The sequence below is a fragment of the Berghia stephanieae genome, chromosome 2, assembly GCF_034508935.2.
Source record: "Berghia stephanieae isolate SIO BIC M18660-M18661 chromosome 2, UCSD_Bste_1.3, whole genome shotgun sequence".
Lineage (NCBI taxonomy): Eukaryota > Metazoa > Mollusca > Gastropoda > Nudibranchia > Aeolidiidae > Berghia > Berghia stephanieae.
In genome coordinates this window covers 108,993,418-109,006,774 of record NC_088361.1, presented here as the reverse complement: position 1 = coordinate 109,006,774, position 13,357 = coordinate 108,993,418, and the positions used below count along the sequence as shown (strand labels likewise).

Below are 13,357 nucleotides of genomic sequence, written 5' to 3'. Positions count from 1 at the left end.
CGACCCGGAGACCTTAGTAGTATATTATTAGTAACAATCAATACGTAATCAGAGATTTTCCTGTCCTGTGACAACCTTGAACCCTACGTTCAATTATCGAAATTCTCAACATGAATATGTATAAGATACATAAGAGATAGAATTATCTAACGCTATATCTAAATCTCCAACCTCTAATTCTTGCCAATTCCAGAACACCTTCTGGACGCTTGGATCGCTGCTGCTATCCTTGACCCTCAGTTCCGGCCTCACATCAGATCGTTGTGTCTTAGGCAACATCGACACAGGCATGAGAAGGGCAGACCGGAAGACAAGAAGAGGATGAAAAGGTCTGCCAGCGACTTGAGAAAGTCGTCTTCTGCTGGTATGGATTGTCATTAATTCATGAATGGCTGTTTCTGTGTTCCGTTGATTTGTAGAACCAAGTTTTATTTGTTTGTTTTTGTTTCGTTTTGTTGATTTGTAGGAGGGGGTTATTTGTTGTTGTTTTATGTTTTGTTTGTACTACTTGCCTTTCTATTTTATTTTTAATATATTCCGTAATCTTTCTCTTCTTGCAAAATGGGGCTGGTGATATGCAAGAGGGTAAATGAATTTGAATTTTGCTCACGTATACCTGCCTCCATTTTAACAAGGATTTTCCCACTCCATAAACTGGTATTTGTATCCAACCCATTTAGCGTATGAGATGTTAACGACGTAAGTTTCCAAAATGATGAAATATTATGGCTTCTTATTATTACACCCCCTTAGTTTGGTGGGAAACATGATTTTACTATAGCTTAACAGCAAAAATACAAAATCATTATGTATATATATATATATATATATATATATATATATATATATATATATATATATATATATAATTACGTCCATATTGTCCTTTGTAAACAAAAACGTAGCAGTTCAATAATGTTTTTCTCCGTTGACATCTTGTTTTACTTCAAAATAGATTTTGACCCGTAACGCTATCCTGTTCACAGTGATTAATATAAATGACAAATCGTTTAATTCTAATTCCAATTAGTGTAAAAAAAAATAATGCATTTAGAAAAGAAATAATATACATGAGGTCACTAGAGGGCTATAAATGTAAGGTTCTTGAACTGCTGTATTTTCGATTTTATACTCGTTCCCAATGCGAGCTCCTAAGGTCGCGCAGAGGTGTTGGGAAATCGTTTAAAAGTTCAAATACCGGAGTTTGAGAATCTTACATTGTAATGTTTTGATAAACAATTCAACTATGTAAATATTTTAACATTTGTGTGATAATACGGCATTTTACTATTATACAACAAATGTATCAAAACGCCTGTAAAACAACAATAAAGAGTTACAAACAATGTAATATTTAATCATATCTGCGGTTGTGGTTGGTTTTAGAGATGTCTAACCTAACTCAGATTCAAATTGACAAAACATGCACGGTACAATAATACGAACAAAAGAATTTTCACGAATGGAAAAGAGGGCAATGTTCATTCTCATTATAACCATCGTATTTAGTTATTGTTTATTTATATCTTTTATCTGGAAGAGGGGAGGGGGGTATTGTTTGATGGGGGGTTTTTTCAGTCCAATTCAATGACAATCTAATCTTTTGGGATATCCAATCTTTAATTATTTTAATTGCCGCCATTATTTTTCTCACTACTCTTAATATCCCTCTTATCAACCTCTCAGTTTTACATTTCATCCGAAATTCGAAATCAAATAACCCGAACGAGGATCATCCACTTTTGAAAGTTTCAAGTCATCGGGCATTTGTATGACTTTGATAACCTTTACTCGCAATATAGGAACGTCCTCATCTTTATCTAAGTAATTTCTGACAAAAGGTACGACATATGCTAATATTTCTATATCCAAGAAACAAGTAACAAAGGCAAATACAATTCCAGAAGATGCCATAAGACAGCTATAAACCCGAGTGCCAATAACTATTTCGTCAATGGAATACCCAAGGTTTTGCATGTGGTATATAAATATTGGACAAAACTGCAAGATATAGCAAAATATAATCCAAAACATAAGAATTGAAATATTTTGTTTCATAATGAGCACTAATTTAGACTTTGCTTTTGGTGGTATTTTTAGATAGCATAGCCCAAACAGTGAGACCCAAATCAAAGTCAAACTGCCTCCATTAATAGCTGCTTTCACCCATAGAATGAGCCAGTGAACTGGATTCAGATACACACCAAAGGAACAAAAATCATTGGGGTGGAGATCGACCTCAATCCATCCCTCCAAGCATGTTACGATAGCGATGGCAATCACAGCTAAACTGATAACAAGTATGCGAATTAAGTTAGAGAAAGAAATGTCTGATATATACATTGCGCCGTATAAACAATAAAAGAAAACACTTGAATAAAGCAAGGTCTCCAAAAAGCTGTGAATGACTCTAAAGAGATAACACGTAATGAGAGTTTGATGGTAATCCAAGCTAAAATAAAACACATATAAACATTGGAGTGAAAGCAACACGGTGTATGACAATACCATGAACTTGCATTTGGCTGCTTTGGAGTTATTTCTCTCACGAAGCCATACAGCAGACCAAATCAAAAGACCGAGTCCTATGAAGAGTAGAGAAATACCATGTAACCAGAATTGCTTATTTTCTGGTGCTATTAGTGTCTCGTGGATGAGAACAGTGTCTTTGCCGATCATTCGTTCCAGTCTCATTCGGTATTCCTTTTCATCCCAGTAAAAGCAGTCGTTGAAATTTGTGTATGGTCCATTTGGATCTTGCTCAGGGTTGACTTCCCAGCTACCGTTGAAAAGACAAAGTCGACAGGCACTGTGCTGCGTGTTGATACCCGGTTTGTTTGGGCATGGTACAGATGACTTTGTACCTGTAATTTGACCGAGAATGGACAAACAATGTATTAAGAAAAGTTTCCATAGCTATGATTTAATATTTATGATATTTTGGTCTTGCGATTAGATTGAATCTAATGGCCCCTGGACAATATTATTACGAATTAAAATAGTTTTTAGGACAAAGAAAACGGCCTAAAACGATTCCAGGTTTGATTTCCAAGACCTCAACATTCGGAATTGGGGACGGTGGTCGATGGAAGGACCTGGGTTCGAGCCGTGCTTCAAGGACTTTCGTTTTTTCTCCTTGTTCAAGATTATAAACCCCAAATTTGCTCATTTTAGACAACACGTGTGATATCTGTTTATATCAGATGCTTGTTTGATGGATTTTCTATTTAAAATTTTCGTGAAAAACTTAGCAATGGCATCTAACGATGTCTCCCGTAAGGCGTGGCTTAAATTATTTATGGATTGGAAAGCGGTTGTAGAAAGCGGGCTCTCGGGAGGGAAAGAGAGACAGATTACTAGTAATAATAATAATAATAATAATAATAATAATAATAATATAATAATAATAATAATAATAATAATAATAATAATAATAATAATAATAATAATAATAATAATAATAATGCTGAAAACTTATATAGCTCTATAACTCCGAGACACCAGACTCTAAGCGCTTAAACTGGAGTTTGAGGAATGGAGAAAGGAAATCGCATTAGACTCTCTTTAACGCTTCTCCGTTTTAAAACGTTGACGTACCAACCTGCAGGCGCCGGTGGCCAACAAAGTTCTGCGGCTGGGTCCCATTCTACAGGACAGTGTGTTCGATTGTAATTGATTGTTGTGAAGCCATTGAGACATTCTTGAGCCGTCTTTGGTTGTTGAAGGTGGTTGGGATGTCTTTTCTCACATTCCATGATTAGGTCTGAAATGCAGATAAGAAAATAAGTGTTATTTTACGTATAATAGTTTAATTTAATATATCTACGTCATGTGTCGTTTTAGTAGTGTTGTTGTTGGATCAATGGATGGAAAGGACGTTGGGCATGGCATAATATAGTGAATTTGCACCGTATAAAAGCTCACATTTTTTATTTTTCCAAAAGATGTTAGGGATTCTCTAAAATAGTTGATGAAAAAAGTGTAATACCGGCTAAAATCACGCCCTACTCAGCAACATTTTGCAAGTCTTCAACTTCAGAAATAGCTTGAATTTGGTCTGTTCTGAAGATGAGTTTACACTATATGTTTGATTTTTGGAAACCCACAATATTGAATTATGATATAATCTTGACATCTTGATTTTGATCTATGGCAGATGAGAAGATAATGACATTTTTTTATAAAGACAACATGACTTATTTTACAAAGAGATTGGAGTATAATTTTATTTTCTATATAGAGACTTTTTTTTACTATATAAAATGAGGTCTTTGCTAAATGACAATTCAAGTTCACAAGGAAAGCTTTGTCTGATATCGTGTTATTTTATTATGTAGCCAATCAAAGATAACGTTCTCCAATAAAGATCTGCAAGTTTTCGTCTATGAATCACAATATGTATTTGATATGATAATTTGTAATACAATCATAACACCCTTAGGCGACCAGGGTTTTTCCTGGCTTCCATGACGTGAAGCAGATAATAATAATCAATTCATACCCTTTGAAAGAGAATGCAAAGTGCATTCATCAAATTCTAAACAAAACCTCCCTTCCCAATTGACACGGGTACAAGAAGCTGTAAAAGAATATGACAATTATTAGATTATTAAATGAATATTAGAAATAAGCTGTTTCGACTGCCTGTCAGACAAATACTGTAACAACCCACCCATTGTATTACAGTGTCAATTAATAGAATACGCAACGCTTATTCTTGTGATAAAAGATAAGAACACCCGAGACAAAAGTTGTCATTTCTCCGTTGTGAAAATTTTGCATGCTGATGGCTGATACAGTTTTGAACTAACTATGCATTTAAATTTATTTCAAATTCTTTTAAGATTTTATAATTTATAATTTTAATGGTCACTATTCAAACTCCATTGTCGATATAAAAGAGCATTTTAATATTTTTAAACTAGATTTTAAAATACAACTTATGAAATATGTTTCTGATCGCAATGATAAAGATATGTTTTGGCTTCATACGGCAGAATAAGTTAATTAGTTTAAGAGAATCATCATACATAGATAATATCAGGGAAAACATTTTCCCCCAAAATCCATGATATGGCGACTATTAGTTTTTCTTTTTCTTTGTGAAACATCAAAGAAATTGTGAAACCATTTACAATGAGAAATAGTTGGGAATCAGTTACCTTTCTACATCTTAATTAGAATAAACGCATTTAACAAGCACAGTACTGCCATACTCTGGAAAAACACTTATTTAAAGATTTGGCCAGAAAACTCGTCCATCAAATATCGATCGATTTAAATGACCCTCATCTTGGCAAAAACTCTCAAACCTGGGACTTCGCGAATTTATTATCGGGTCTTATCTTCACTGAAAAATGCGATACTTTTTTTTAGCAGTCTATCGTTTAAGTCAATTAGTCACGAATAAGAACTGAAATAACCTGAAGACACGAATAAGACAACAGTTCATATAACGCTTTTCAACTTATTTAATAAATGTCAGAGGGAAAATTTTCATTAATCAGACGACCCATTATTATGATTGCCCGCCAGTGTTGTGATCAAACACCATAGAAGCCGCATTAGAATCTAGTGAGCTGTGTGATAATTATAGCATTTGAACCCAATGTATTTGAGTGCTGCGTTTAATTTTTGATTGTTATCTATCTATGTAAATGGAATGAATTTGTATTCCAAAGCCTACGAACTCCATAACTACCTTTGGCTCCTCTGTGTTAATTATTTCGAGCGGGGAATATTAATATTGCCAAGGGGATAAGTTATTACATTGTTACCAGGCTTCCCCGAGTTCGAGCCCCATTTTTTTTAGAACGTTTTGCGACGCACATTTACTCTTCTGAATATTATTAACTGCCGTCATGTATTGGTGGTATGAGTTTAAGCATAGTACTCACCAGTTCTACCACCAAAAAAACTCTCATAGCTATGACATGCCCAATCTTAAAATTTATAACCTGTTAGGAGAGAATTTGTGAGACCAAATCATCTGTCTGGCGGTATAAAACCAATAAGAAATAGCCGCCGAGTGACGTCAAATTCCTTCATTCTATTATAATGTTATTGATATTTACCAGGCCAATGTAAACGTCAGTCATCGTCTTCTATATCAAATTCAGAATTACTTTTATGTCCTCATAACATTAACCCCCAATTTCCTCAACGGTTATAGCAGTCGACTCAATACAAACGGACATTGTTCGAGTCCATTGTCGATTTTTATAAATAAGTACAATGCGTAATAGGAATTGAAGTCATAATAATTTTTTTCGGCTCATATTAATAAAAAAAAACTGTTTAAAAATCTCGTAAATTTGAGCTTAAATACCGAGAGTAACTCCTTTATTCATTGCAAGTGCGGCTATGTGGTCTTGTGGTATGACACTCGCTTTCGGATCGGAAGGTCCTGGGTTCGAGCCTCGGGCTCGGCGCATAGTTGAGTCCTTGGAAAAGGCTCTTTACTCACTTTCCCTCACCGTACTCAGGTGTAAAATGAGTACCTGGCCGTTAATAGCGTTGTCTTTGTCCGAAAAATTGTAATATCGCCTAACAGGCGGCATGTCCCGTCCTACATGTTAAATGTTGCTGTTGACCAGGGACCCCTTGTAAAGCGCTTTGAGCACATTTAGTGGATTTGCGCTATATAACGCTCAATGAAAGTAATATTGTGAGGGTTGCGTATATTTGAGAGTGGTAAGTGATATGACTTCTTTTTCTGACTCATACAAGAAAAACCAGATTCCATGTGTCTCGTAGCCTAAACTAGCCCTGTCTTAAGATATAGAATTGTCCGTATTGAAATGGAATTATAACATTAAAAAACAAAAATTTACGAAGACTGTATTTGGAAATCAATCATAAAATGTTCACAAAAAACCTATCATTCATATCAGTAGAATTTTTTGAGCTTTTATATAGTGCAATATCCACTAAACGTGCTCAAAGCGCTTCACAAGGGGTCCCTGGTCAACAGCAACATTTAACATGTAGGACGGGACATAACGCCTGTTAGGCGACATTACATTTTTTCGGACAAAGACAACGCTGTTAACGGCCAGGTACTCATTTTACACCTGAGTACAGTGAGAGAATGTGAGTAAAGAGCCTTTTCCAAGGACTCAACTATGCGCCGAGCGCGAGGCCCGAACCCAGGACCTTCCGATCCGAAAGCGAGTGTCATACCACTAGACCACATAGCCGGACAGTCCCCGATATTTTACAAAAGAAAATTACAATTTGCTTCTCGTAAAAATATTTTGCTGTACTCTTGAAATAAAAACCCTGGCTTTTAAATTTTTGTCCAGAAACTGGTCCTTCAAATATCGATCGAATAAAATGACCATCATCTTACCAAAACCTCTCAAAACTGGGACTTCCTCTCAAGCCTGGGACCTCGTGGAATTCTCAGGTTTGAGGGATTTTAACAATATGACGGTCAATTTAATCGATCAAAATTTGAAGGACAAGTTTTGTGGCCAAAAATGTTAATATGTGATTGCTTGTTTGTTTGTTTTGTTTGTTTTAGATTACGTCAGTATTCTCTATCCTCTAGTAAATAAATAATTAACGAAATTAAACTGAAATAATAAACTCGAAGTGAAACTAAATTATTTTTTTCCCTTTTAAAACCTTGAGATTAGAAATGAATAATTGACAAATAAATATGTCGAAAACGGTATCATTGGAAACCACAGAAATACATTTCTTATCAATGAATTGATTAAATAAGTCCTCATATGAAAAGGTATACACAACTAGATACATGAATCGAATAACATAAAATAAAGCTTCTACGATTTGTCCACAATCACTTATATACCAACATATCATTCTATAATAGTAACACCTAAAGTATAAACACCCAATTCAATGCATGACCGTTCATTAGAAATGGAAATGCGTTCGGCATCCTAAACAGTCCTAGCCTTCTCGACCAAAAACCGGGGAAAAGGTTACATTAAATACCATCATTATCATTATCCCTAATAACAACTGGTAACACGTGAGATCGGATTGGTCGGCCCCTTTTTTCTGGATGGCCAATGATGACAAATTAAAAGATTGCTAATTAAGTATTCCCTAATTATCTAAATGACACGTTTTGTACTCGTAGTATTAACATATTTTTGGTACCAACGTGTTGCGAAATGAGTTACTATGAGCTGTAAAGGTTGTGCTGTTAATGACGAGTTCATTGCCAAAAAGCTTTCGTGTTATTAATGTGTGTCTTATAATTTGTTTGTTATGAATATATGATTCATTATGGCTAAGACATTGAATGATGATGATGATGATGATGATGATGATGATGATGATGATGATGATGATGATGATGATGATGATAATTATGCCGCTAATGTTATTATTATTATTATTATTATTATTATTATTATTATTATTATTATTATTATTATTATTATTATTATTATTATTATTATTATATTATTATTATATTATTATTATTATTATTATTATTATTATTATTATTATTATTTTTATTATTATTATTATTATTATTATTATTATTATTATTATCCATTATTATTATTATCATTATCATTGTTATTACGACGACGACGACGACGACGACGACGACGACGACCATGATGATAATGAAGATGATTATAGGTATATTTAACATTGTTGTAATAGTCATCACTTGACTTGGTTAGAGAATAGTTCCATTATGTACAACAACGAAACCAAAGTATTAAAATCTTGATCAGAAAAATGATAGACAATTTAAAATAATTAATATTAATGTTTCTAGGTTAGAATTTTACATAACTCTGAAAATGAAATGCATGGAACAGCGTGAAAAATAAATCAGAAAGTATGAAATTTTCCGCCCAAAATGCCGAATCCAGAAACCTTGAAGCGATATAGATAGTATGCGCTTGGCTAAGAAGCTCAAAACATTGCCATCCGGAAGTATAACGGACCAAGACATAAAACTTTGTGTAACCATGATCGTTTATAGTCAGGTTAATACTGTTTAGTGAGTATTACTCATAACCGTGGATGGCAAAAAACAATAACAAAGACCAGAGTGACGTCAACTTCATTCTATCTATATAATATTATCATTATCACCAAGATAGCAGAAACGAGGATGCGACGTAGGCTTAAACTGAGGCCCGTGTTGCATCTGTGTTGATTTCTTAGTGAAAACCGTTTTACCATACTCAAGATAAAACACATATATTTAAAACTTGTCCTGTAAATATCGATCGATTAAAATGACCCTCGTCTTGGTAAAAACTCTCAAACAAGGGCATTCACGCGAAGTCCCAGGTTTGAGTTTTTTTTTTGCCATGACCAGGGTCATTTAAATCGATCAATATTTGAAGGACGAGTTTTCTGACCCAACTTTTAAATGTGTGTTTTTATATCCAGATTGTGACATTAACAGTTATGGCGTTATATTAAAGTGTTATCGATCTCCACGCTTTACGGGGTAATAAAACAATTTAGACCTCTACTTACAATTGGACTCAGTAGTCTGATGTCACGCCGCCCGGCAACGGCGGCAATCTTGGTTCTAAACAAAGAAAATCATTACTTTTTTTTTCATGCTGGCTAGAACTGTTAATATGCCTTGTGTTCAGAATGTGTAAAAGTCAAAACATGATCAAATTTAGAGTATTATTTTTCCTCTGGATACGCTTTTATGCTCGCCGGAGAAATATTTCATATGGGCGTCCGCCATTGTTCGGATAGTTTAGAGCCAGTGTTACTAAGTTACCATGCGCCATTGGGAAGGAAGTGACGTTACGACTATTGAAGAGTATTTCACAACTGTATAATATTAATATAAATACACAACCTTTTCCCTCTCTCTCTCTCTCTCTCTGTCTCTCTCTCTCTGTCTCTCTCTCTCTCTCACTCTCTCTCTCTCTCTCTCTCTCTCTCTCTCTCTCTCTCTCTACGATACAGATCTAGCCGGGGAACATCATCACCACCATCTCCCCAATGTCGCCAGTCATGTGAGCTTGAATAGTGATATCAGCGATGACTATGAAGGCAATGACGGGGATAAGAAGAAGGTAAGCGATTACAAATAACACAAACAAAAGGAAAGAAAGAAAAGGAAACAAACAAAATATTTTTAAAATGCTTAAACCCCCAATGTCCTGTGCGGCTATGTGGTCTAGTGGTATGACACTCGCTTTCGGATCGGAAGGTCCTGGGTTCGAGCCTCGCGCTCGCCGCATAGTTGAGTCCTTGGAAAAGGCTCTGTACTCACTTTCTCTTTCCGTACTCAGGTGTAAAATGAGTACCTGGCCGTTAACAGCGTTGTCTTTGTCCGAAAAATTGTAGTATCGCCTAACAGGCGGCATGTCCCGTCCTACATGTTAAATGTTGCTGTTGACCAGGGACCCCTTGTAAAGCGCTTTGAGCACATTTAGTGGATATTGCGCTATATAAGCTCAATTTTTTTTATTTTTTTTTTTTACATCTTGATTACCCTAGATAGGAAATTTTGCATATTGACTGAAAATCGTGACATATTAAACGTTATGAAATGGATACAGATATTCCAGTCAATTTCTAAATGTTTTTTCATATTTTGGTTATAGTTAAGGATGATAGTAAGATTTTTTAAAAGTAGTCTTTATGGCATTATGAACGGTTTGTCGCGATGCAAATCATTCGTTTTAGTCCATTCATGACCGTAATAATCGCCGTGGTCATAATAATTATTTTGATGTATCCATATCATCACCACCACCACCACCACCACTACCATAATCGTTATCATCATCATCATCATCATCATCAACATCATCATCATCATCATCATCATCATCATCTCCATCACTACCATCTCCACCACTACCATCATCATCATCATCATCATCATCATCATCATCATCGCCATCAACATCGTCATCATCATCATCATCATCATCATCATCATCATCATCATCATCATCATATCATCATCATCATCATCATCATCGCCATCAACATCATCATCATCATCATCATCATCATCATCATCATCATCATCATCACCATCATCATCTCCATCACCATCATCGTTGTCACCCAATGATAACTTAACCACTACTAACTTAACACCATCACACATTCCTAATTCCACTCTCCGTCTCTTTCCTCCATCCCTTTCAATCAATGCATACATACACACACCACCAGTCGAATGAACGTCATCATCATCATCGCCATCAACATCGTCATCATCATCATCATCATCATCATCATCATCATCATCATCATCACTCACCATCATCATCTCCATCACCATCATCATTGTCACACAATGAATGATAACTTAACCACTACTAAATTAACACCATCACACATTCCTAATTAATTCCACTCTCCGTCTCTTTCCTCCATCCCTTTCGATCAATGCATACATACACACACCACCAGTCGAATGAACGCTTCTTGCGTAAGATTCCCAAGGGAAGTGAGGTTGCCAACATCATGGTAGCCGAGGTGGAGGAACTCAACAACACCGTCTGTGGATTGGTCAGGCTCAATGATGCTCGCGTCATTGGCGATCTGTCTGAGGTCAACTTGCCCACTAAGTATGACATTTTTATTTCTTCTAAACCAGTTAACAGCCGGACTCCGGAGAAACAGAAATTGGCTAGAAAACTCGCCCTTCAAAAATCGATCGATTAAAAAAATAAAATAATAATAATTGTGATTTATATAGCGCAATACCCGCTAAATGTGCTCAAAGCGCTTTACAAGGGGTCCCTGGTCAACAGCAACATTTAACATGTAGGATGTGAACATGACGCCTGTTAGGCGATATTACAACTTTTCGGACAAAGACAACGCTGTTAACGGCCAGTACTCATTTTACACCTGAGTACGGTGAGAGAATGTGAGTAAAGAGCCTTTTCCAAGGACTCAACTTTGCGCCGAGCGCGAGGCTCGAACCCAGGACCTTCCGATCCAAAAGCGAGTGTCATACCACTAGACCACATAGCCGCACATTAAGACCCTCATAGTAGCAAATACACTGAAACCAGGGATTTCCCATTAGACATCCGAAAGCGAAGTCCAAGATTTGAGAGTTTCTGCCACGATGAGAGATTTAAATCGATCGATTTTATTTGAAGGACGAGTTTCTGACCAGAATTTTAAATACTTGTTTTTTCCAGTCTGGCAGTTAACTGATTAATTAATAAATATCTTCCTTCCTTATAGCTAGTTGTTTTGTTGATAAAGGTGATTGTGGTGGTTGTTATGGTAGTGGTGGTGATGGTGGTGGTGGTGGTAGTGGTGGTGGTGGTGGTGGTGGTGGTGGTTATGGTAGTGGTGGTTATGGTAGTGGTGGTGGTTATGGTAGTAGGGGTGATTGTGGTGGTGGTTGTTATGGTAGTGGTGGTGATTGTGGTGGCGGTTGTTATGGTAGTGGTGGTGGTGGTGGTGGTGGTGGTGGTTGTTATGGTAGTTGTGGTTATGGTAGTGGTGGTGGTAGTGGTGGTTGTTATGGTAGTGGTGGTGGTGGTGGTGGTGGTGGTGGTGGTGGTGGTGGTGGTGGTGGTGGTGGTGGTGGTTATGGTAGTGGTGGTATTTATGGTAGTGGTGGTCATGGTAGTGGTGATGGTGGTGGTGGTGGTATTTATGGTAGTGGTCACCTTGACATTTTGGCAATCGTAGCGAATCGCCTTGATGATGCTGCTGTTGATAATGCTGCTAATTGCTAATGCATGGCTTTCATTGCCGAATTGGGTTTTTTTTTAAAATCATTTTGTGTTGTTGTAAAGTAAAGCCAAACTTCCCAATAATCAACAAGTAACTGAATGGGTGATAATGACCGCAGAACTCTGATCTTGGAGTTGATTCCTCGAGTAAGACATTTTGTACTTCTACCTTACAAGGTTCAGGTGTAAACCAGCGACTTTATACTACTAGCAGTGAAGGATTTTAGTGATTTAAGACAAAAGACGCTTAACCCGAAGTCCCAGGTTTGAGAGTTTTGCCAAGTTGAGGATCATTTAAATCAATAGATTTTTGAAGAACGAGTTTTCTGGCCAAATTTTTAATACGTGTTATTCCAGAGTATGATAGCTAACTGGTTATCCAAACTGTACACCGGAAGGCCTTGAGTACTCGCAATTGGATTCAATAGTCTGATATCACGCCGCCCGGCAACGGCGGCCATCTTGGTTCTAAACAGAGAAAATCATTACTTTTTACGTACTTTTTAATCTTCATGCTGGCTAGAACTTTTCATATGCCTTGTGATCAGAATGTGTAAAAGTCAAAACATGATCAAATTTATGGGTTTTTTTCCCGGTGAATACGCTTATTTTATGCTCGCCGGAGAAATATTTCTTCCGGCGTCCGCAATTGTTCCGATAGTTTA

General features: G+C 36.4%; 2 protein-coding genes across 4 annotated transcripts in view; one reads left to right on the top strand and one right to left on the bottom strand.

Annotated features, from left to right (window-relative positions):
• LOC144966207 (electroneutral sodium bicarbonate exchanger 1-like) overlaps window positions 1–13,357 on the top strand; it is a 76,148-nt gene that overhangs the window by 45,265 nt on the left and 17,526 nt on the right. For all 3 annotated transcript variants that reach the window (XM_078902375.1, XM_078902376.1, XM_078902377.1), the window contains exons 6-8: window positions 194–364; window positions 9,937–10,046; window positions 11,404–11,561. In XM_078902375.1, the coding sequence (XP_078758501.1) occupies window positions 194–364; window positions 9,937–10,046; window positions 11,404–11,561 (439 nt within the window). The remainder of the gene's footprint in view (window positions 1–193; window positions 365–9,936; window positions 10,047–11,403; window positions 11,562–13,357) is intronic.
• LOC144966208 (uncharacterized) lies at window positions 1,574–7,749 on the bottom strand. Its single transcript, XM_078902379.1, has 3 exons — window positions 7,701–7,749; window positions 3,602–3,763; window positions 1,574–2,864 (listed from the first exon to the last, which is right to left on the bottom strand). The coding sequence occupies exons 2-3, from the start codon at window positions 3,753–3,755 to the stop codon at window positions 1,696–1,698; spliced, it is 1,323 nt and encodes a 440-aa protein (XP_078758505.1). The 5' UTR covers window positions 3,756–3,763; window positions 7,701–7,749; the 3' UTR covers window positions 1,574–1,695.